The sequence below is a fragment of the Fusarium oxysporum genome, chromosome 15 (assembly GCF_000149955.1).
Source record: "Fusarium oxysporum f. sp. lycopersici 4287 chromosome 15, whole genome shotgun sequence".
Classification (NCBI taxonomy): domain Eukaryota; kingdom Fungi; phylum Ascomycota; class Sordariomycetes; order Hypocreales; family Nectriaceae; genus Fusarium; species Fusarium oxysporum.
In genome coordinates this window covers 1,270,728-1,295,300 of record NC_031000.1, presented here as the reverse complement: position 1 = coordinate 1,295,300, position 24,573 = coordinate 1,270,728, and the positions used below count along the sequence as shown (strand labels likewise).

Here is a 24,573-nt window from a genome sequence, read left to right as displayed (position 1 = left end):
CGTATGGGTTATATTGATCGGGGAAAAGATGGTTGAGTAGATTATACGAGATGAATCAGTTGGACGTTCGATGGAGATTTGGTTGCTTGGATCAAAAAGTTGGAAACCATGAATGTTTTTATATCATTCCCCAAGCCCATGGTTGGTTGCTAGGTTTGGAGTAGTGGGGAGCAGGGAGTGGGGCCACTCGGTAGAATGCTGCTGTTACCCCAGATTTCGCAGCTACGCTGTCGATCTAACCGCTTCTGGGCGAACGCCGAAACTTTCTGGTCCTGAGGAAAATCTCTCGGTTCGGTCTCTAATTGGTTAGCCAGTGTTGACTTTAGTGTGGCTAACGGGCATGAATCGTTCTCTTAATCTCATCGCCAGCAGTTGGGGCTGTTGATGGTAACGTCTACGTGGTGGAAGCTGAAAATTATTGCGGAAATGGTCGAAGGCAAGTTTGTTGGCAAGGCATTGTTGGCAAGGTATTGTTGGACAGTTCAGGTCAATGCGTATATGATTAATACCTGTGGGCAATGTTATGCAGCTGGCATTGCAAGCAGGCTGTCAGACCAAACTATCGACTGCGTATTACAGGCTACAGGGGTAATAAAAATTAAAAATTGCCGTTTTAGTCCGTATCTTCGCCACCGCGAATGACTATAGATAGGTAGATCTAGGCTACATCTACATGTAGATAGATTCTCGTAGATAGAAGGATCCGCTATGTACCCCGGTAGGGTCTACTTCGACTACACGCTATCTCCCTCATATTATCACTAGTCTCCTGAAGGAGCCCATTATATCCATCCAAAAGTTCTGCTCTGAACCAAGACCTGACTGTCTATGTAACAGCAATTATGCTTGCATCCAACCGCGAACGCTTAGGCGGGACTATGCTACTAGCAGAAGAAAGGGTCCTTTCGCACTCGGCCGCCATCGCGGGGACGGATAGAATGTCAATCGCCATTTTGGCTACACGAGGATACTCAAATCGCTTAGCAGACCAATAATTCAGCTGACTGTCATGCTTCGTGTATATATCCTGTCTCGTAGAAAGCCATCTCGCCAGTTCATCTGTGAGTAGTTCCTTCTCCTGGTTTGTAGCTGATATAAGCTCGTCCTGAAATGAGTCAAAGGGATTATGCTCTTGCGCCCCCACGGCGATGGGAAGAGTGCTATTTGCAATTTCGGATTGGGCCGGGAGGTCACGATACTCGTCCTCCCACAGAGTTTGTACCAGTTAGCGAGCCGTACGCAGCCAGTCCTCTTTCCCGCCGTACGCCTTTTTCAAGAACGCCCATTGTATACCCGCATGAAGAACTGTGGTAGTATAATACACCGGCGTCTCGTCCAGTTTCATATAATACTTATTCAGTTTCACCCACGCAGAATTAACAAAATAAGCATAATAGCTGGGTTCAGACCGGTCGGCCGCCTCGATCTTTGCTTTCTCAAGCGTCGCGAGGAAGAACTCATACGCAACGGCAACCTGCCAGATAATACCATATTGCGCCTCAGTGCCTCCCTTCCTAAGCCACGTCTGGCCATCCCCTTCAAGTCATAGAAGGCATGAGTGAAACATAGATAGAATATCCCAGAGCCAGCCAAGAGCGGCCCAGTCCGCATCCGTAAGCAAATTTCCCTCCTTCAGGCATCGTAGAAGAGATCTATATGGCTTAGTACGTTTTAATCGAGATTATATAAACGATTTGTTTACTTGGAAGGTGATATTAATAAGCTATTTGAGATATCGCCGAAGCTTTATAATGCGCTTAATTATATAGTATTGCGAGAGTTAACGGGTGCTATTGCCAAGAATTACGTCGAGAGTTCCCAGATAGCTCTTATTAGGGTATTATCTTATACCTTGCGTAGCATGGTGGGGGCCTTGTTTGGCTAATGAATCTAGATAATTAGATTATATACTTTTTCTACCAGACCTCGCTCTGTCTACTCTTTAAAATCACCTGCATCTAGATCTTCCAGGGCATAGTCATCCTTAATAGAGAGTAAGTCCTGAGCGATATGGTAGATCATATGCCTCAAGCATCGGATCCTTCTATGCCTCGGTTCGCGCTACCGAAGCCTGCGACCTAATGATTTGACGGCGATGTTATTGTTAGATGCATTTGTTAAGGACAGGATAGCTGACCTTGCTATTTGCGGTTAGCTCAAGCTTATTAAGAATCTCTATGATATTTATAGAGATATTCTCCCCTATATAGTTAATAGTTATATTCGGGAAACCTAGGAGGTCTTTCTAGGGCTAGAAAGTATCTTTATTAAAGAAAAAGGCATTAATAGAGAAGAAAGAACATATGCTTTTTAAGGTATACCTATTAAATATAATATAGACCTGGCTTAAGCTTTATGTGACGGCTGTGGTTTCCCAAGGGATAAACTAGTCCATACTAGATTTATATTAATAGATTTATAAGGCAAAGGCTGAGCAAACGTTGGTTGTCACGTCTCCCTGATGATTAAGTAATACGTGTTAGGCTTATTAATATAAAGAAGTTTTATTAATAGCTGGTAAGCTAGAATTTATGAAAGGGCTAATGAGTGTGGTCTATATACTGGGGGTAATTATGTTGTGGTAAGAGGATCATGAAGCGATTCTGGGAGTCACTGGTGATCCGGATATTTGGGGGTGACTGAGGCTTGGCAGTTATGGATGGAATCCCTTAGTGTGTGGGGATTGTATATAATTGGTGAAAATTATGGGGTACACGTGACGTGACCGCGAGGGTTGTAACACTTTATAGTAGTATATTAATAATAAAGACTTTATAGGTAAAGAACTTGTTAGTAATCCTAGCCTTAATAGTTATATATATAAGACTAGTAAAGGTCTTTTCTATTAAGGGATTTAGATAATAGAAAATCTTGTAAAGGCTATTATGCTTGAGTATATAGAAGGATAGGTTTATATTAGTAATTTACTAGATTAGTAGATATTAAAGTATAATCTTATTAAAACAGGTAATAAGTTTATTGCGAAACTTATCTTTTTTCTATTTCTTAGTAGTAAACTTTCAGATATTGGGTTAATTTAGTAACTGCTTAGCTATATATTAACTAATCTTAGATAGATCTAGGTAACAAATGCCATATAACTTGCTTAGATGACTTTCTATTTTCTAAGTATTAGATGCAATGTAAGTCTCGGGCTTATAGACTTCTTATTAGATATAGTGACAATAAAGCCATAGCGGTGGTTTAGATTGGGTATCCGAGGTCTTGGCTTAGATATTGTAGCCGTGCTGCCAGAACTACCCTATACTAAAACCACTTCGGGTTCCAAGCGTCTAATAGCTTCACACGGATAAGGAAATAGCCTCCCAATCTTTAATAATAACTAAATTAGAGGAGGATAAATCTAGTTTAGGTAATACTAATGGGCTAGATAGGCCTTAGAGATCGTTAGCCTGAGATATCTTTCTCTTAAATAATATGCTGAAAGCATCTATTAATAGGAAATACTATTATAGACCGAGAGAGAAAAAAAACGCGTTTTAGGAGGGGCATCGAACTATAGCGATACCTCTTTTACTTTATAAATAAGGTAAGGGTAAAGGTACTACTACATTTAGGGTCGGATTTAGTATCTATCTATATTTCCGTCTATCTACTAAGGGGTAATATAAATAGGTACATGACCCAACATGCATCCACTGTAAATAGATAGATATAGGTTATACAGATCTATATCTATATTCCATCTATATTAGTAGATAGATTTACCAGCCTGGATGTATCAGAGGCCGCGAGGTCAGGAAACCGCTCTCTAGGCAGAAGTGCCTCGCCACCGTCTTTAGTGGGCTTTTGGCTTCAACTTTGCAACTCGCTGACGTCGTCAAAACAGCAGCTTTTTAACCACTTCTTCGAGTGTATTTATGAAGAGGGTTGGCCATTGGATTACTAGGAGTAGTATTGGTACTTTAAATTGACTGAACTTCCTAGGAAAATAGCTACTTTTGAAGTACCTTTACTTATGACGATATCGCCACACCAATAGGGGGATGTACATACGGTTTAACATTTACTACCCTGGTACCCTGTTCAGTGAACTTTACCAAGCCGTCGGAGGCCCTGGAAGGTCCGGCCGGTTCATAGTTGCTATGATGTCCACGAAAGGCTTGAGGAACGGGTGATTTCCCCCTCGAAACAAAGCCAATAAGGCCAAGAACCTATTAAGTATAGCCATGACATGGCTTATCTGGGTCTCCCGCGAGTCTATGAAATTGTTGGGGAGCTGAGCCGTCCAGTCCAATTCCTCGGACGGCGGTGCCACGTACGTCGGATCTAAGCTCTCAGTCTCCAAGACCGCACTGGATCTGGAGCCTGATATGGCGTTGCCGCCGTCGGTCCGTTCCATGTTAAGCTCGAAAGCCCGAGCCACCTGCGTGAGGTTAACAGCGATTTCAAAGAGTTTTTCCACCAGGCCGACTCCATGCGTTTCCAAAGAACTGAGGGCAAACTTGGAGCACGCCTCTACAGTTTCCGCAGCGATATGCACGGCGTATGATGGTTGCAACTCCTTGCTCGACGCAGAGAAGGAGGTGTAGCCGTGGTGGAATGAGAGGGTCCAGAGCATGCTGCAGATCCAATGCCGGGTAATCAAGATGTCAGCATGCTGTGCCTCCGTGCCGGTCGCAGATGTCGGGCGCAAAGGTCTCATGTAGCGTGCGAGCAGATATGTCACCCTTTCCGGTGTGACGTGCTGTTCTTCGGGATCCATCTGACACGAGTTCTTCCAGCATCGCACAACAGTGTCATCGACGAAGTCGGTAGAGTCGATCATTTGACGTATGCCCTCAATGGCCAGGTCTTCGGGAGCCTCTTCTGGCGAAGAAGCACCATTGATGAGACTATGGAGGTCCATGACTTCCGAAGCCATCAGTCTCGGCATCTGAAGCTTGGTGGCTCGTTGGAGAGCGTATATCCTGAAGTCTGATCAGTAAGAAACCCGCAGTTACTGGCAACGAAGCACACCTGTCAATAATAATCAATGCAGTCACCGTTCTCACTCTGCGATCGAATTCACCTGGCATGATGTTGCCATATCCAGAAGGGTCATTCAAGTGTAGAAGTTCCGCCAGAACCTGGGCCTCTCGTAACCGAACCAGCGCGGCATTGTGATTACCACGGCAGAACTGGCATCCGAAAAGGAAGAAGCTGGTGATGACGGTATCGATGGTTGGTTCCTGGCCAAAGTCTCTGCAACCGTGCAAGGCAATGCTGCAGGAAAGAACCGATTCAGCGAGTTTCAACCGGCCGGAGAAAAGGTGCCTATCTTCGCTAACGATGGGCTGGAACAGGGTGTAAGCGCAAATACTATGCAAGAGAGCATTGAATTGTCGATCGCGTTCGTGCTGGCCATGTCTGACGTTGTCCGACAGATAGGATCTCTTGAAGAAGGGCATAGATAAATGAAGCCGAGAGAGGAAGATGTCGACAAGCTGCGAAATCTGGGCTGCGTCCAAGGGAGAAGTGAAGCCATCGCCAGCGATCGTGCCGAGAGACTGCCTTCTCGTGGGTGGCCAACGCGGGATGCATGAGGCCAATCGGGTCGGTGGGCGTGGCGACCCCAACATCGGCAGTGGCATGGTAGACTGCGCCGCGCATGTCCATGTCGCGAACGGCGGCACGTCTGCCCAGAAAACGGCTGGTGAATCTGTCCATGACGCTGTCGGGAATCAAGCGCTGCCATGTCCGCCCATTGCTCTGCTAGTCCAAAACTTTGGTCGAGTTGATTGTCACTTGCAGACCCAAGAGTGACGGCCTCTCCGACAGCGGTGGGATACCCGCGTAGCGGGCCAACGTTGTCGATGACTGCATTATGACGGTTTCCTAGCAAGGCGACTGCTGTTGATGTGTCTGAGCCAGTGTCGGAACTCTGATGATGCCAGCTATAGGCAGCTGGCACCGCTACGTTGTCGTTGGGAGCGCCTCTCCGTGTCGATGGTCTTGGAGCAGGCTGAGACAGCCGTGATGTATTGGGGTGATTGGCGGCCCTTGCAGTCAGCCTGGTGCCAGCCTTCTTCTTAGGTGGCCCCCGGCGATAGGTGCAGGTCAAGCCCGTGATGGTGCACGTCTCGCAGGGTGCAGTCCGCTCACACTGCGAGGAGGGTCAGTGGTGGGTCCTGGCATGGGACGCTTGATCACGAAAAGTCGTTACCCTCACTTTACGCGCGTAACACTGGTCGCAGGCGCGTGGCTGGAGAATACGGGAGAAAGTATGATCTAGAATGAATTGGAACTGGCTATCCATTTTGGGCTGGTCATTGATCGCAGCGAAAGCGCGGGGATCAGAGAGGTGAAGAGGTGAGTTCGAGGCGATGAGGGGAGGAGGTTCATGTTCAGTTTCAGGTCCTATTCCTACTCGGTTTTAGCCGCTATCTCACAGCAGCTATGCCCGGTAAGCGGGGTTTAGAAGCGCCCCGAATATTTATCCGTGACGCCTCACTTCGCCGACGCTAATCTTGGCGCGTGGCCAGCTTTCTCAAACTTCCCACTTTTTCTTTCCCAAACCTCTATATTGGCCTGGTAACCTCTGTTGATCGCGGTGCAAAATACTAATATACACGTAATTTTAGTCTCCCACACTGAAAGACTTCGCCTTGCAAAATGAGACCCTCGTCAATGATCTTGTTGGCATCCTGGGGTCTAGCGAATGCTATAATGATCGAGGAAGGATTCTTTGCTGTGGATGCCCTCGAGCCAGCCAAAATATTTTATCCCGGCGCACGAGATGAACGGTCTGTTTTTCTGCAGGATATTGTCTCTGGTGTCCTTAAATTGGCTCACATCTATCGAAGTGGTCCGGATGCCGTGTGTTAAGGGTAAGGATTATAATCAGCGTGAATAACTTCATGGTTGCAACGAATTCTAAAGCACAGGCAACATCCTGCTGCCTAGAAGATCAGCAGATTAAATACAAGTATAAGAAATAGACTTTCGTCGCTCCCTAGTACTTATTATAATTGTAGGAAGGTTAATCTATGATTTGTTTATATAGGAGTTTAGCGTAGTACTAATATATTATAAGTCAGCATGTGATTTATTTTATAATTAGCCTATAGTTTGTAGAAAATAACTTTCTTATAGTTAGATTTACTTTTAAAATTAGAAATTATTTATAGATATATATAATTAAATAATTAAAGTTTACTTTATATAACTCACATATTATATGTTATAATATATATTATAAGCTATAAGCAAGCGGCACATAAGCGAGCAGCACAGCATACTATACTACTAGAAATAGCTTACTCTATAGTATTTTTAAAATTTAAATAAAATAGCTAAAAATCTAAAACAAAGATTCCTAGTAGTAATATGGTTAGCTTTATTTATATATATTTTTTTTAAAGACTTTTAGCTATTTTATGTTTTATATAAAACCTTATTTTACGGTATATATATTTTCTAATATAACTAGTTATATAAAATAAAATAGTGAAACACCCTAGAAGATTATATTAAGAAAATAATCTAATTAAGGAAGCTATACTTTTGTTTTAGCTATGTTAAGTTTAATCTGAACTTTTAAGAATTATTTAAAAAACTACGTTTAAGGTGAAAAGTGGAGTATGCCTGTAACAGTTGCACCTAATCACTAAGCCATAGGGCAAAAGATTAGGCCATAACTGCTATTGTAATAATTACAGTGGTGCTTGCAGCTGCTTATAAAAGCCTTATAGCGCTGTTATGGGCAGGAATTGTAAGATATATAGAGGACTTTAAATAACTTAGCAATAAATCAGGTACTTCAATTTAGGTCTTGTTTCTGAGCTAATAAGGCTAATTACCCGTAAGCTTTACCTCTAGTTAATATTATAACTTTTTATAAAAGGAAAATATATTTTAGTATTGGTAGTTTTAAAATTATAAAGATGTAAGCCATATACTTATTTAAGCTGCTTACTTATTATATATATTATATAAAGTTAATCTTATTAATCTTATTAACTATTAAAAACATTTTTTTATTTTTTAAAATTCTTAATAAGTAAAAATAAAAATCATTTTATATGTTATTTAACTAGAAAAAAGTAGTCTTAACTTCTCTTTACTTTACAGCCTTTTTAGTATTAAAAGTCGATATTCTACTTTGCTAAGCCTTTTTAAGTAGGTCGAAAAGGATATTAACTAAATCGAATGAATTATTCGCGAGAAATAAAGATCTAATATTATCTAGTGTCTCCTTCTAATTTAGATGCGCTTTTTGAAGAGGAACTTTAAGGCTGGTATTAACTATAACTTCTCTCTGATGATTGCACCAAGGTCGGAGTAGTGATTTATAAGCCTTTCTTCCGTGATAGCCTTCTTCCGAGCGGCGGAAATAAGTCCTGATGGCTTCAATTAGACTTCTGGATGGCGGTCAAAGAACCGATTGACCCAGTTCTTGCCGAGATAGTCTCCTCTATCGTTAGCCGATGCCATAGATTCCGCAAAGTCGCGGATTTCTTGCTTTAGGGCAGGCTGGTGGCCTCTTTCTCGTAGTAATATCAATTCAATTAAGTCTTCCTCTGGTAAATCAGTTAGTGATATGTCTTTTTCATTATATTCGTGGCTGCTATCAGCTCCCTTAATCCGACCTTTTAATATCGAAGGAGCGGTTCTATATCGTTGTGCCGCGCTGCGAAGACTTATCTGTTTTGCGTCGGCTTTGGCCAAGCTTATAGTATATTCTCTATCGGTAACTAGCGATAGCATTCTGTGAATTTGAATTGATTTGAAATAATATTGCGGTTGTGATAGCTTTATAAAGATAATCGCCGTAATGCTGGATAAACGACGAGGTGGGGAAGTTGAGGTGTACGGTGTGGTGATTGATTATGTTAGTAAGAGCCCCTGACAGATTTCCTCCTATTTCCCTTACTAACTTCTCACTTTCTTCCCTGCCTAGGTCAACCAAATCGCTTGGAAGGATAACAGCCTCGTGCTCTTCTTGACCACTCTATTTAGTGGTGATAATGATGAACGCACTGAGAGAAAAAGGAAGCGGTTATCAGGGAGAACCTTAAGAGCAAAGCCGATATAGCGTTTCTTTGGTGATGAGCCTTCCAACGTCATTTCAATCTCGATAATTGCTGCTACTTATAACGATGAAATGAATCATGTTGACTGAGGTGGCCAATTGAGGGCATATATAACCTACGATCACCGTGTTTGCCGGGGAGCTTGGCAGGAACTCAATAGGACCTTCCTTCTCGAAGGGGTGCTTATTAACATATACCTCTTACAGCGAAAAGGGCGCCTAAAATGGAGGCAATTCACGAACCCAAAGGAGTGGAAGAAATGCATTTATAACTCTCTTTTCAACACGTACCACGGTGAAGGTCAGCTACGAAAGAGGAACCGTTCACGGAAGGAAGAGGTCGAAGATGATAACTAGTTGCCGCCGGCAGAACCATTGCCTAGTTACCACGAAGCCAAACGACGAGTTAAATTATTTCCTCGAGGCTCGGCGCTCCCCGTAACTCACTCATGGCTATCCCAAACACCGTTACCTGGAGTCGGGAGCTTAAGTTCTGGTGCCAGTCAATAGGATAGTGTTACAACCGTTGCTCCATGCGCAGCAGCGATGACACAAGCAAATTATGATAGTTATAAATTGGTGACGAGTGTAAAACCGCCCCCAAAGATCGAGACCACCAGGGCATTATCCTCTGTGGGTGTGCTGGGAAATTTAAAGATCCTGATATGACATTGATAGCCATCGCGCATACTGTACGAATTGTGGCCATGCGGTCTTCGACTCTTCGGGATAGAGCAGACTCAAGTATAACCTTTTCGGCGGCAGCATTAATTACGCGCAACTTGCGTATATCGGAGTAGTCTGTCTTTAGTATCAGATTCTGCTCAAGGACCTAGCTTAAAGTTAGCACCTGAAGGTGCTTGCATCAATCGATGAGCGTCACGGCTTGCCTTGCTAAAGCCCGACTGCAACACCAAATCGAGGCCCAGTACATTGGCGGAGTGTTAGCCCCAAGTCAACTTTTCGGGGTCCTGTCATGCCGGCGTTAGCGTTTAATGGCACACAGTACGTGAAGCGGGGCAGCGTGGTGATCTCGGGCCGGGATACACGGACAATGCCTTGATACGGCTTAGTGAGAAGCGCTAGCCGGCACCAACAGTCCAGAGGGTTTGGCACGGATGAGAGGGTTCATCGGTTTCCATACTGTAATGCAGCACGACGCTTAAGCGGCCACGCAGACAAATGAGATGACCTGCGAGCATTGCCCAATGGAAACTCAGCTTGATTAAATGAGGGCAGAGTGTTCAGTGAGGCGAAGCATCAGATCAAGAAACTTTAATCAAGCATTCCAGGCGGCTGATTGGCCAGACGGGGTGGCACTCCAGAATCGAGGGTGGGGCATGAAGACCCTTCACTATTTTGCACGCATTTTTCCTTCGCGACCTTAACCGACTAAATAAGCCATGGCGAGTCGAATGGTGGTGGGTTACTTTGTTGCTCGTTCCTCCGTAGTAAGGCATTCATTCACATGGGAACTTTTATGAGTGTACTGTATGGGTTCCTAGAACCTGGCAAAAGCTCACGACTTCGAGCGCCACAGTTTAGTTGCGGCGCTTGACGGCATGGCGGCGACAAAGATGACACTCAGCTCCGACTCACAATTGGCCCGCACTAGAGAAGGCCAAATCTTACTGGCGTACAAGATTCTTCGCTCCTATGCCATCTAGGGCTTAGCAGTCCTCGCGCTTCAGTATCGAGATGTCCTGTCATGTACAGTCCCTTTCCGTTCATCTTGATCAAACCGGATCCGAGTGGCAAGTGAACTCGTGAGTTTGCTTCACTCACGTTGTACCCAAGGATCACAAGCATGCCAAATCACCCAGGGCTCACATGAAAGTGAGATTTGGTTGGTGCCTCTGGTGTGGAGACTTGTGGTGGACGCTAGTGAAGTGTATTCTGCGCCACGGTTATCCCCAGTCAGAGCCGGCTTCCTGAGACCCTGGATTAGCGTTCCAACTTCCGGGGTAAACTCAGGTGGGCGGGTCTGATCGGCAACAGCGAGTCGTTTCATCTAATTACTGACGACTGTGTACGGAGTACCGACTTGACAAAGATCACTACCGAAACTAGAAACTACTGGCTTTCCAGACTTGTCCTTTTTCGTCCATGATTGTCAGTGAAGCCCTTTCGACTACGACGCTGGGACTTTTTGCTCGGCTTCCTGTCATTGCTAACACCCCCCCCCCCCCCCGGCGCTCGTTCAGCGAGACGAAGCTGGCTGGTTGTCTAATCTTACTTGAGAGCTACTTCAGGAACACGCTATGGAAGGGCGCCTTGGCTCTGGTAGCCAACTGTAATGGTTTCACAGATACATTTGACCGCTGGGCATGCAGTTTGGAGGAGCGACCCTATGGCATCTAATGAATATAAATAGTCCTCCCGGTCCCTGTTGGCTGTCTCGACCGCTTCACGTCCAGAACAATTCATGTCTCCTGTTTGACCCGTTTGTGGTCCTCAGCAGCGCCTCGTCCTCATCTACCTCTTAATATTTATAGACTATCTCCATGACTGCGGACAATTGTAGTTGAGCTCTGTCCTGGAAATCAGCGGTTCCAAGACGAAAGCTGTAAGGTTTGACGTCATGGAAGTTGCACGGGATCATTCCCGTCGCACCAGCGACACCATTCCTGCGCTGTATATTCTCGAGCGAGTATGCTCAATTCCATCATTGATTGGCAGCGCCTTCATTATCAGCACGTTCTGCACAGTTCCGACTTTCCGGAAACCGATAAACCGGCTCATATTCTACGCGACGTTTGGCAACATCATGTCGAACGTGGGCCTGCTGATGGCCGATTCATTCCTCCACAACCCTACCTCGCCTGGTTGTCAGCTACAGGCGTTCCTCTTCCAGACGTAAGAGTTTCTACTCAGCCTGGTGTAGAAACTCGCCGATTGACTGAGTGGCTTAGGTTCATGCCTGCCGACGCATACTGGGCTCTAGCGATGGCTGTGAACGTGTATCTGACTTTCTATCACAAATACGATACCCGGAAACTGCGCAAGATGGATTACATCTACTTGGTTTGTTGTTACGGACTGCCATTCGTCCCGGCCCTGACCTTCATCTTCGTAAGCGATCCTCAGAAGGGGAGACTGTACGGCGGTGCTACGCTGTGGTGTTGGGTGACGCCGAAGTGGATGATCGTTGGCGTGGCCACACTATACTGCCCAGTCTGGTAAAACTTCACCCCTAGTTGCTAATGGCACCGTCGCTGACCAGTACAGGGCCTCGATAGTCGTGACTTTCGCCATCTATATCCGCGCGGGCAATGAGATCCTCCACGTGCGAAGATCACTACGCTACTTTAGAAGCCAATGTCTTGATGATGACCAGCTAGACATGAACGGGACTACATCCATAAATACTACCGAGGTCACCAGAACTTCCGAGTCGGCGTATACCAAATCTCTTCCGAGTCGTGGCGCTGCGTGCTCATCTTTGGACGACTCGCATTCAGTATCAGTCTCGACGGGCGCTGGGCAACGGGAAGTGTCCAAGCAGGGGAATGCTGAGCTCGGGGCTGTCCAACATCCAGACCCCGGTATTCGACGGAATGGGCTGAGTAACATCGACTGTATGTGTCGCGCTGTTCACGAGTCAAACTCCGCCGCTTGGGCCTATGCAAAGGTCACACTCTTCTTCTTCATCGCACTCCTGGTCACCTGGATCCCGCCATCCGCGAACAGAATGTTCCGTCTGGTTCATGGTCACAGTGTTGTGCCCTTGGAAATAATCACCGTCACTGTTCTGCCGCTACAGGGGTTTTTCAACTCGCTCATCTATGCCCTAACATCATGGAAGGCATGCAAGGAGCTATGGACGGGAATCGTTGCCACGCTAAACACCACTGAGGTTAACCAAGTTCAGTCATCACGAATAGATAACAAGTTCAACATGACAAGGCTGGGCAGCCGATCTGAGCCGCCAGGTGAAACGGGGAGTACAACGAGACTAGCCCCTATACAAGCACCATGGCACTAATAACGAGATGAAATGCGGAACAATTGTATAATATCTTAACGTATCTTCTGAGTGATCCCAACTATCCAAGCAGAATCGGCTAATCAATAAGCTGATGGGTAATTTGGCCTTCCATGAGAATGGTTAGTCAAGGCGAAGAAAGCATGGCTAAACCAATTTGACTGGCGTATCTACGAGGAGCGTATGAACTCGCTGCCTAATTTTCGGACGACTGTTGAGCACCTTAAAGTTGTTGAATTACGCGTACACTTCATGGCACTTTTCTCTTCCCGCCCTGATGCAATACCGGTAATCTTCATACACGGCTGGCTAGGATCCTTCTGAAATTTGTTCATATGCTGGAACTACTATGTACCATCCAGGACCACCTAGTGGGCACCACCACCTAATGGACCACCAAAATTTCGATCTTCCCATACAAAATCCAAATATTGATGTCCGCAAAAACAGGCCCGATTCTCAATTAATAGACGAGGCTTTAAAGAGAGTTTCTATAAAGTTATTTGGATTTTACTCTCTGCGTGGTTTTTTGACCTCCCGACGGCTTCGTGTGCGCTGGCAGTGCTTTGTTATGACCGTAAAGTCCTCACGTTCGTCCTCTAACCCGACACCCACCTCAATCATCGACTTGACCTCCTCATCCACATCCACCTCTATTTCTGCCTCTTTTGAATCGGGAAGAGCTCCTCCAGTCGCTAGAGCCTCCGCTAGAGCCATGAATCGTCGGTTCGGGTTCGGTACCGCCTTTCTTTTCTTCCCTCGCCGCAGCTGAGCCATCTGCTCCTCGAGGCCAGTAATCCGCGCATTCTGAACGGCAACCTTCATCTCTAAAGCTTCCAGTCCCTTTGCGATCTTACTGTACTTCCGCCTGGTCGGACGACTTCGGTGCTTGGCCATTTCCCTCACTTGCCGGCTCGTTTTCGGCGTATCATCTGAGTGCAGTTGAGGAGGGCTCGGCGTCTTGAACTCTTCCAGCAGTTTTTCTTTGTCCGATTGAATTTCAGGATGTGCTAGAGCTTTGTAACGATTTATTGGCCAATTTCCAGTAAACCTCCAGCCGGATAAGATAATCTCCTTCCTCATGCCCACCTCCCTCGTTTTCGCGTATGCCCGAATAAAGTTGACTTTGTCAACCGGCGCAGAATCGGTCAAACTAGCCAGGTTTTGGAGTTCTTTCCGATACGCACCTTTGATGACATTAAAAATTCCATTGTCTAACGGTTGTAGACCATGGGAACAATATGCTGGTAGGTAACAGCAGCAGACGTTGTTCAGAAAGCACGTCGCCATCCACTCGTCCTGACTGCTTGTTAATGGCCCTATAGCGGGTAACTCTGCGGCGAAAACACCCAAGTGTTCACCTGCGCATAGCTCCCGTGACCGTCAAGGATAACAAGTCTCGCATCCGATGCATCACGAGGCTCCGTTTGTGGTAGATAAACGTCCTTCAACCACTCGAGAGCAATATGGTTGTCTGTCCAGCCGTTTGGCGATGTGATGTAGTGCCAGTCCGCTATCAATTCGAATTCGTTAAGAAACCACTGCTTCTGCAGATCTTTTCCTTTAAAGATAATTCCCAGTTTCAAAGCACGGCCAGTTGCGGTGACAGCCTCAATAAACGAAGTCCAGGTGCGCGACTGAACGCCTTTCAACATCGCCTTCTTCTTCGGGTCAGAGCTCCCGATCACGAGGCTGTCCAGGCCTCATGGACAACCAATTAGCTATGCCCTATAAAAACCCATAGAGTACTTATAGAAGACTTACCGAAACCCGCCATTATGCCGCCCTCGTCCACGTTAACTGTGTTCTCAGGCTTGATCCAGCCGTACTCGTTCTCCCTGATATCGAAGTACCAATTGACCGCCTTCGGAGTAAATCCGTTAAATCTGGCGGCTTCCTGGCGTTGTCAAGGCTTGGTAGATAGTTGTAGGTGACGCTTGACGAACCTGGTGGTCTAGTGCTTGCCCAGAGGCTTATTATCGCCTTGTTGTTTGAGGATGGCCTCGACACACGCATGGAGCTGGCTGTGCGAGAGAGCATAGCCCAGAGACTCTTGTCGCAGCACCCAACGAATAAGCGTCTCCTCCTGGCTCTTTGAAATACGCTGGTGGGCCTGGATCCGTTCATTCCTGCTCGCTTGACCAGAAAGTCGCCCAGAAAGGGTCGACCGAGGTACTCCACGTTTCTGGGCCACCCCCGTCTGTGATAGGCCTCTATCAGTAATATCGAGTATAGCCTCAGCTACGTCATCTTCGGTATAAACACGGCGAACCATTGCGGAAGGAGTTCCGGCAAGAAAATTACGTGAAAATTCGGCTCAAGTGGATGGAGTCGCGTAGGGTAGATGAGGAGAAATGCGACAAAATTCAAAGGGCTAGAAAACTAGACCACGAGGCGGAACGGGGAAAAGTTAAGCCGATATTAAAATTTCGTGAAAACTGCTATACAACATTGGTATAGGTTTGCGAGTATCTACGTTCTTGGCTGAATGCGATGTACTTGGAAATTCGGAGTTTGTATGGGAAAATTGAAATTTTGGTGGTCCATTAGGTGGGGGTGCCCACTTGGTGGTCCTGGATGGTAAGAAATACGACCCTAGGACAATCTCATGCCATATTATCGTCCCATCATTACCCAGCTACGGGAGCTTAGAGTTATTCACCCAACAGTAGTGGACGAACTGAGTTATGAGACCTCTAACGACAGCCTGTACAACCTTACAGCAGGCACATCTTGCATGTCTGTATCCTCCTTCATGAACATGGGATGTCTTGTGGATTATTGATGATCCTCATGATTACATTATATTAAAGGAGTTTCAGGTTTGCACACAATACGCTATTCCCGCGCCACAGGCGATCACAAACATGCCATGTATTAACCCTGAGCCAGCTCTACTGTCGTATCTTTTCGGTATCTATGTTCTAAATGAGAGATTTATTCTCATACTTTTACAGATGGCATGCCGCTGTTAGATACGAACATGTCTATCAAGGAGGCATGCGGGAATTTCATTCGGGGCTTATGAGGCCAGTGTTGTTATTCTCAACACTAAATTCCAGGTACACTCGCTGGTTCTACATGATTTTATGATATCAAGGCTATGCTTCTCACGCCAACATGACAGTCATTACGGCCAAAGTCGCAATGGACGCCAAGCTCTGTATCTATCTAAGTGTTGACATTTCCGTCCCTACCGGAGCCAATCTTCCCGCCTCCCCAGACTGTTCCTTTCTTACACTTTGTCGATTACCCGGCTCGTAGCTTAGGGTTGGGATAGGGTTAGTATTTACCATCTAAGCTATTCTACCGGGGTGTTTTCTTCTAACTAAGGATATAACTTATGAGGTAAAAGAGAGGAGATGGGTCTAGAGATAAAAGGGAGATATAGAGATAAAAGAAATGTATATTAAGCTTTAGGTTCCCGATTGGGATACATGTCCAGAAAGGTGAAAAGAGCATCTTGTCACACCAAAACTCCACCATAGTGATGCACTAACTGAAATATACGCCAAATAATAGAGAAACCACTAGAAAGCCTGGATCTAGCCGGGAAATAAGTTTTAATCACTTAAAAGGCTATTTATCGGCCACAAACATCAAGAATCCGCAAGTATAGGGTAGCTAGCTGATAAAGCTATATCCCATACCCCTGCCTACAGTAACCAATAAGATCCTATTTAAACAGATAGTGCCAAGACCACTCTTTCCACACACTAGTGCTGACACTCCTTCCATCATCACAACACAATCCTATCTAGACCAATTATTATCAAATACATTCAGATCTTTACCCTAAGTCCATTGAACCCTGATCATGAAGCGAAACTAATTAAAATTCTCTAAAAAGTCCAGGAAGACGAAAACTCGCAGTCTCGCAAAACAGTACGGGATTTATAAGTCGATAATTCGCAGTCGCATCAGAGGCGCGTAGACTGCACAAAGAACGCAGGAAAAAGCCCAATGCTATCGCCTTTATAAGAGAAACACTTAGTCACATTCCTCCTTCACGAAGAAGCCTATATGCATGCTCTTTCGAAGTATAAGCTACGTGATATTGCCGCGATAATTGCCCACCCTGACAAAGAAGCCGCGCCGGCAAGCAAGCAATAGGTACACCAATTCCTATAACACAACCCAGGAGTCAAAACAAAGCCATCTATATCTCTAGAAGCCACTTATTCTAAGAAACTGCTCCCGGAAGCCATATAACGATTCTACGCCGATCTAGGCGATGCGGTATATAGTCTCTCTATCGGATCAGATCGAGTTTACAATATAGATAAACAAGGGCTATACAAGGGGCTCACCAAGTCAGGGAAGGTCATCAGAGTCTCTATTACTTGTCTCTCAATTATTACAGAGAGTAATAACCATAACTAGGTATTAATATTAGGAAATACGCAAGGAAGAAGACTATATCCGACAGTAGTTTTTAGAGGAAATTAGCTCTAAGAGCAGTAGTTTTATAAGGGCTTTCCCTCCTCGTATTAATTCTGGATCCGTTGTAAATAACAGGGTCAGGATTCCGCTAGCGGAACTCTTGTGAGTCGGTCATCTCGAGAGTCACACCTTCTGCGTGAATATCCCTGACTGGCGAATCCCTCCTATAAGACATATTGGCGGTTTGACTGCGAGCAGTGGTGGATAAAAATGATGATATTGAAATTTGATGCATAGGTTTGAAGTTGGGGCCAATCTTGATTTATAACCAGATTAATCGCTTGGTGTCAGGTCTCAGAGTGACAAGCGATTGACAATCCCAATATTTGCGTAATACGGTCTCTGGGCTGACAACGTACCTTCGCCACTTGATTTATTATCTTGTTGCAACAGAGTTTTCTCTGTAAACGTTGCTGATATTATTCTAACTGTATATAACTAAATTGAAGTACTAAATGAAAAATTTACACACGTGAAGAGTTTGTAAGGGCTATTTTCCATTATTTACACATACTGATCACAACTGATTAGAATATTTAAGCGAACAGATTTCTGTATATATGCGATGCTTGTCGTGAGATATCTGTTTATGGCAATGCTATGCGAAGGAAACCCGGCGCTAGCGTTGCATTCATTGCATAAATGTCCCTCCCCACCACATTTCCAGCTCTTGGTTGCATCCACCGAGCAAGGATATACCTAGGAGTCTATTATATCATTATGAAGCTTCAGCGGCAGCACTCTTAAGGTTAGTAACACCGTATACATGCCCTGGACCATAGATTAGGATGTTTTGGAGCGAAAGCTGTAGAGCCGTGCTCTACGAAAACCAAGACTTCCATCAGGTTTGATGGTGGGAGGGCGTTGAGTCAAGGCATCATTGATTTATACTCGTCACGAGGACAAATATCAAGGAGTGGGGCTATTCCGGCGATTTGTCAATATGGCTATCAAATCGACCATCTCGGGGACCTACATGGTGGTCGCGACGAGGGGTTATGGCTAATCAAAATGCACCAAAAAAATGGAACAAAACTCCTCTGCTAAAGTAGGGGGTGATAGAAGTCGCCGCGATATTTACTTTGATAAATTGCAATATTATAGATATGGTGTCCGAAGGTAGTCTACCGTAAACTACGCACCTTAGGCCGCTTCCTCTTCTCCTCATTGTCGTTGACCTCCGTAAGAGGGCTCCATTTCGGGCTTTTGTTCTTAGCTGCACCTGCTGACATTCTAGTCCTACGTACCAAAAGCAATTATCTCCTAAGGGCCCAACAGGCCGGAATTAGGTCACGATGACGGGTCATAGTCAATTAAAATGCAAAGAACAAGAGGTACTTCTACCGCCTCCTAAATTATGCGGTGGTATAAGTACCAGCAGGTCTCCTCATTACAAATCGGTACATCGCGCACCTTGCACCTATTCCATCGAGTGCTAACTGACGCCAGATACAATGTGAGATACGCAGCTATACGATGGGGTGAGTGTATTAAGATGTGGACCCGAATGTGGTGATGTTATTGATTGTCGACTTGATTTTTCTGATCAGTCTGTCAGGGTGGGGTTGGTACAATTCCCCCTCCTTTTCTGGATACAAGAATAATATTGTAATAAAGGAAAGTGGAGCCCATTCCTGTTAGATTAATGATAGCGCCTCGATAAAAGAAACGTGTATTTTGTGGGTCCCCGGATATATCAATACCAGGTGGCGGGGAAAAACACTTGGAAGAAAAAGAACAGAGACAAAAAAGAAGGACGAGCTCCTGGGGGATAGATTGATCCTCAAGTGTGAAAATTAACCTCATTTTAGTTGGACATCAACCCCATTCGCGTATTTAACAATTCCCATCCGCCAATCTAACATCTTTCAACCCCACTTGGGTGTTCTGAACGCGCTTTAACTCAGATGCATTCCACATCCGACGCGTAGCACGTAACAGTTCAAATGACTGCGGACGTTCCGCGTCGGCACCAGACATTCCCGTCAGAAATGGCACTTGGGACTTTTAATGCTTCTTATGCCCGAGCCACCGCTTAAACATCCACAACTATCATAGTCCAAGCCTTGTCACTACATCCCTTCTGCATTCAAACTCCTTCATTCAACACATTCTTTCATCTATTCTTACTCCTGACTAACCCTTCCCCCTAGCTCTCTATATCAACTTCTCTCTTCGCTTCATTTTGAGCAAGCTATCTTCTGAGCACTGTTCCTACGCTACAAGAACGCATCAAGAGCTGTGAGTTCCTCGAAAGATGGCCACAGGGGAAGATGTCTGGGACTCTCTCCCAAAGGTGGAGCAAAAGGCTATCTGGGATGAGACAGAACGCAATTTCTGGGTTAACCTCCGCAGCAAGAAGGATTCCGAGAACAAAAAGATCGAGAAAGATTTCCAGCTCTCAATTAATGAAGTTCGGTTGAAGTTCAGTGATCTCACAGGGCAGCGAAGTCAACTGAAAGAATCTCAATCCCGATTAGCTAGGGAACTCGCCAAAGTCGAGGCGGAACTGGCACGCACCACTGAGGAGTGTGAGGAGAAGGCCAACCGACTCGAGCGCATTGAGCAAGACTACTGCGCGTCAACGTCAGAAGAGAGCAGAAACGCTGCATGATATTTGGTTCAAGATGCGCCGATTCTTCAGACAAAAGAGAGGGGAGGATCCTGATGCTCCAGACGATCTCGGACCCGACTCAGAAGGAATTGTTCTGCCTGAAGTGTTGCCAGAGCTATCCTCAGCGTTTAACGGGCCGATCCCACGAATAGAGCCTACTAATGGCACTGCAACGGTAGTCGACAGACCCGATGAAGTAGATGATGGTCGTATGGAAGGCATTGAGCATCATGATAATGAGGCAGCCGAGACCCTCGTTGATGTTGTTGACGCTGATGGAAACGTGATCGGACCCGTGGAACAGATCGAGCCTTGGAACCAATGGGTTGAGGGAATCCAAGAATTGGAGATACAAAGACCTGTCAAGATTCGCCGAGGACGGCGCTTCAACGCTAGACATCTTACGAGCATTTACGAACGAACTGAGGCGAAGGGGGTCAAATGGCTCTCTTGTATGATTCAAGCTACAGGAGAAATTCAGGCCAAGAGATGCCAGTCATGCGACAAGAACCAAGGCGCCTTTGATGACTGCATTATTGTCGGCGGAGATCTCTTTCAGAAATGCGGCAACTGTGAATGGAATCGTCAGGGATGCCACGGTGCTTCAGGGGACACAATTGACATACTTGCCTCGAGGGAGAGAGCACGGCGGAAGAAACAGCTGGAAGAAGGAGTTCAACAGACTCCCGCAGGCCGTTCTTCGGAAACAATACATCCGACAGTTGAAGTTCAGCCAAGGCCTGAGCCAGCACGTCAACCAGAACCACAGCAAGTCGAGCAGGAGATCCCTGTGCCCTCTCGACCACCTTCACCACAGCCCGTTCTACAGCGTACACTTGAAAGATTCCCTGAACGACAGCCTGGGAGACAACCGGATAGACAGATTGAGCCACAGCCCGAGCGACAACACGAACAGCAACCTGAGCGACGGCCTGAACGATCAATTGAGCCTCACCCTGTACGAGTGACTGAGTGTCAGGCAGAATGGACTACAACACGACAGCCAGAACGGCGCCCTGAGCCCCAAACCGAGCGAATTCTGGTCCGATCCAATGACCGGTTCCATGATGTGATTGCTGCAAGGGCCCCAGAACGAACTGCCGAAGTAGCACCAGTGCAAATCGCTGAACGTCCTCGTGAAATGCCCCATAGACCAATTTATGGTTCACCTCACGGATCTCCAAGCCGTCCGACAACGGCTCCCAGGTCGGATTATGCTCCAGAACGTATGATTGACCCCGTGGACTCGACCTTACCGACACCAATCTATCCTCAACCCAGGCCCTTGGAGACACCACGCTCTGTGCTTCCTTCGAGTGCCCCCCGCCACTCCCCTCATGACATTATCCACCCATCAACAGAGCTCGATGGCTCTACCAAAGACCATCGCGGTTCTGTTCAGGTCCACACACCACGAGAACTTGAACGGATGAATACTACACAAGAGTATCGTATAACTCCTGGGTTTACGCCGGCCAATATTAGAAGTCGACCTCCATCCAGCGAACGAGGAAGACCAACTCCACCATCGTTGCCCATTGATCCTTCATCACAGCCTCCTGAGTCTCCTCCTGCTCTACTATTGGAAGAGATCACCCGAGAGAACATCGTCCTCAAGAATGATGGAGTTGTTTACACTTATCCTGCATGCGTTGCGGGGGTGCCATTGGTCAAGATTAACGAGGAACACCCCTATTGGGAAGCCAACTGGCCAAACGTCAAAACACTTATTGAGCCACAGCTTGCTCGATGGCGCGAGAAGCATCAGGCTGCTATTGAAGCAGGTCCTAAGCAGGATAAGGGAGGCTCTTCAAAGTATCAAATTGGCAGACAGGTCAATCGTGGTATAAAAATTCTCGAATTCCACGAGAAGGGCCCCATCAGCCCTTATCAGTTGTTAGGTAAAAGATATATTCAGGCTGGCAAGGGTGGTATAACCTCATATGACACCCTATTTCGCCTGTCAGAGACAATATCGGAGCTCGAAAAATTCAATCTTGACATATCGCCGGTTGACTGGATGCGACAACGTCTCCACGAACTGATTCAAACTCAGGGTCGCAATTTCAACCTGCCACGAACAATTCACGACTTCTATCATGACTCAAAACTCACAAGTCTTCGTTATAAGCATGGCTTCGAAAACATAGGACGCCCTTCTGGAGCCATGAAAGCTCGCTTGAGCCATGGCAGCCCTAGCACTATACCCAAACCCCCCCAAAAGCGCAAGTCTATGCACTCGGTTACTACTACGCCTCGTGAAGATTCCTTCGTCAACCACTCTCCTCTGCCTGGTCAAATATCCTCAGGCTACAGAACTCCAGCCTCGATCCCGGCCCCTGCTCCTCAGCCAGTCTTCAGCACCCACCTCAACAAGAAGCCCAAATACATGCCACCTGCACATTATCGCCCCGATCACGACGAATTTTATTTTGAGGCTTGGTCCGATACAGATTCATGCAGTGGCGGCAGCATTACTAAATATGATTGGCGTCTTGCTGTAGTCAAGACTCGATTATATACCAGCCACATCAATGTTACACAGTATTGGACCTGGGTAGGTCAGATACAATGCTTTCAACATCAGGTACTCAAAGACGTGAAACCTGCGAAGTGGGGCTTGTTTAGGGACGAGATCGATTTCCATGTCCACATCGCAGAGATTGAGGAAATGGAGTGGAGTATCGAAGCACTTCGCGTTCACATCATTACGAAAAAGGATGTCGGAGAGCTTGCTCCAGATGGCAAGCCTCGAGGCGATGTCATGGCATCTTTCCCACGAGCACGTACAATGCGTCGCTTCCTGTTCTTTTGCAGAGAAAGGGGTATGAAAATGGCTAAGAAGGAGCCGTAAGTGTAGCCCCAGTGATGGAACTGTGGCAAGTAGAGAACTAACCTGGACGATAGTGAGGAACTTAATGACCTGTGGGATTCCATGGTTTCTGAACAATTGCCTGGTCGAAGCGATTCTAATCAACAGTTGGTGGAATGAGTTCGTTGACCACGAGCGACGTTCTTCGAGGGGTAAAGATGGCCCTGTTCTGTATGCCTATGTTTAATCATAATGCGATTTCTTACAGTTCTCTATTGTTTTCTTTCTATCGATCGAGCAGATCATTCCGCATATATCAGCACAGGAATCTGTGTGCTTAATGGAAGTTGTATATGTCGACGCTTTAGCTTCAAGTGGTCGCAATGCGATGGCTTAACTGAGCGTAGGAGGGGAGTAAGGAGACCGAACCCAAGTCTATAGCGTTTGGCACGCCGGCGTTTGTGCTCCTCGGGGAGGACCTGGTAATTTTCGGTGTAGATGGTGTTGCCAGCAAGAAGTTTGCCCAAGATGATATCGTGCTCCATTTACCGGTCAATAAGAGGCTGAGTGATGTTAGTTTCAGGGGCGGAGTACATCGACTTGACAGTCGCGAGACTTTGGAAAACCTGGGTCTTGATCCTTACCCACGGAATAGACACATCCGAGTTCATCGTCTACACTAGATATATAACAAAGGAATTTTTAGAGAAGTTCACGATCCCCTTCAAAGCTCCGCTCGACAATGACGATGCTGCTATTTCTGGCCTCAAGATCGAATACATAAGAGTTCATATTTGGCCAATTCTAACTCTGCGAGAGAGACTTACCGAGGCGTTGAGTCCAGATGTTGTCGGAGCTTTCAAACCAGACGAAATATAAACGTGGGAGAAAGACCCTGGGAAACAGGATGGCGAGAAGCGAAGGTGAGATGTTCTTCCTAAAGCTGTAAACAGCAGCTTAGAGGAAAAGCCTAGGGAAAAGCCGGCAATTGTCTCCAAAAGCTTTGTTTGGACGAGGGTCCACTCGTGGATTTGGTGATATGAAAGTAGAGTTTGATAAGTAACGTTGGATTCTGAGAGGCTTGAACGACCTGTTGTTCCACAGTTGATCCTGTCATGGCCTAGTTGGCGAAATTCGGTATTATATAATAAGCATGCACTGGTCGCATGTCTTGGCATGAGGTTGAATGTCGGGCTGAGGAGACTACCGTCACAGCATTTCCGAATCCGCCCCGACCGTCCAAGGAGACATCAACGGAAGAACATCCCGCTAGCGAAGACCACTATTTGTAGTACATTATCGTGGACACAACAAGCAACGAGGACATTATCACTGAGCATGACATGTCTTTGGCAAGCTTAGGTTGAGTTGTAAACTTGAGTCATACTAGATGGAGACTTTTCTGAAGCAAGAGCTTCTTGGAACTCTTCCTGTTGTGTTTCTGTTTCTAGTTTCTCGATGGAATATCAAAGAGGCCTTCGACGACCATGACGATAATGCGGCCTCATCAAGTACTCGAATTGGAGTGGCTAGACAAGAGCCCACGCCGACGCGACCATGACGCAGCTAGACGATATGAGATGACCGTTCACGACGATTGGGCTCTTCTAGACGATCCCCTTTGGCTGATACGAGTGAAGACAATGAAAGACTACGACGTGGAGAAGCTGGCTGTCAAAACGCTG

General features: G+C 46.2%; 4 protein-coding genes across 4 annotated transcripts; 2 read left to right on the top strand and 2 right to left on the bottom strand.

The window, feature by feature from the left end:
• Positions 1-4,057: 4,057 nt before the first annotated feature.
• Positions 4,058-6,259, bottom strand: FOXG_14394 (uncharacterized protein; the record flags this gene model as incomplete). Its single annotated transcript, XM_018394456.1, has 4 exons — positions 4,058-4,931; positions 4,981-5,674; positions 5,728-6,106; positions 6,167-6,259. 4 exons carry the CDS (start codon positions 6,257-6,259, stop codon positions 4,058-4,060), a joined length of 2,040 nt encoding a protein of 679 aa, XP_018254612.1.
• A 2,096-nt stretch (positions 6,260-8,355) lies between these two features.
• FOXG_21710 (uncharacterized protein) lies at positions 8,356-10,765 on the bottom strand (the record flags this gene model as incomplete). The annotated part of the gene is made up of 3 exons (XM_018402057.1): positions 8,356-8,522; positions 9,731-9,866; positions 10,667-10,765. The coding sequence occupies 3 exons, from the start codon at positions 10,763-10,765 to the stop codon at positions 8,356-8,358; spliced, it is 402 nt and encodes a 133-aa protein (XP_018254611.1).
• An 850-nt stretch (positions 10,766-11,615) lies between these two features.
• Positions 11,616-13,019, top strand: FOXG_14393 (uncharacterized protein; the record flags this gene model as incomplete). Its single annotated transcript, XM_018394455.1, has 3 exons — positions 11,616-11,890; positions 11,947-12,213; positions 12,263-13,019. The coding sequence occupies 3 exons, from the start codon at positions 11,616-11,618 to the stop codon at positions 13,017-13,019; spliced, it is 1,299 nt and encodes a 432-aa protein (XP_018254610.1).
• A 6,700-nt stretch (positions 13,020-19,719) lies between these two features.
• Positions 19,720-23,135, top strand: FOXG_14392 (uncharacterized protein; the record flags this gene model as incomplete). The annotated part of the gene is made up of 4 exons (XM_018394454.1): positions 19,720-20,048; positions 20,263-22,579; positions 22,664-22,926; positions 23,057-23,135. The coding sequence occupies 4 exons, from the start codon at positions 19,720-19,722 to the stop codon at positions 23,133-23,135; spliced, it is 2,988 nt and encodes a 995-aa protein (XP_018254609.1).
• Between the last annotated feature and the right edge of the window lie 1,438 nt (positions 23,136-24,573).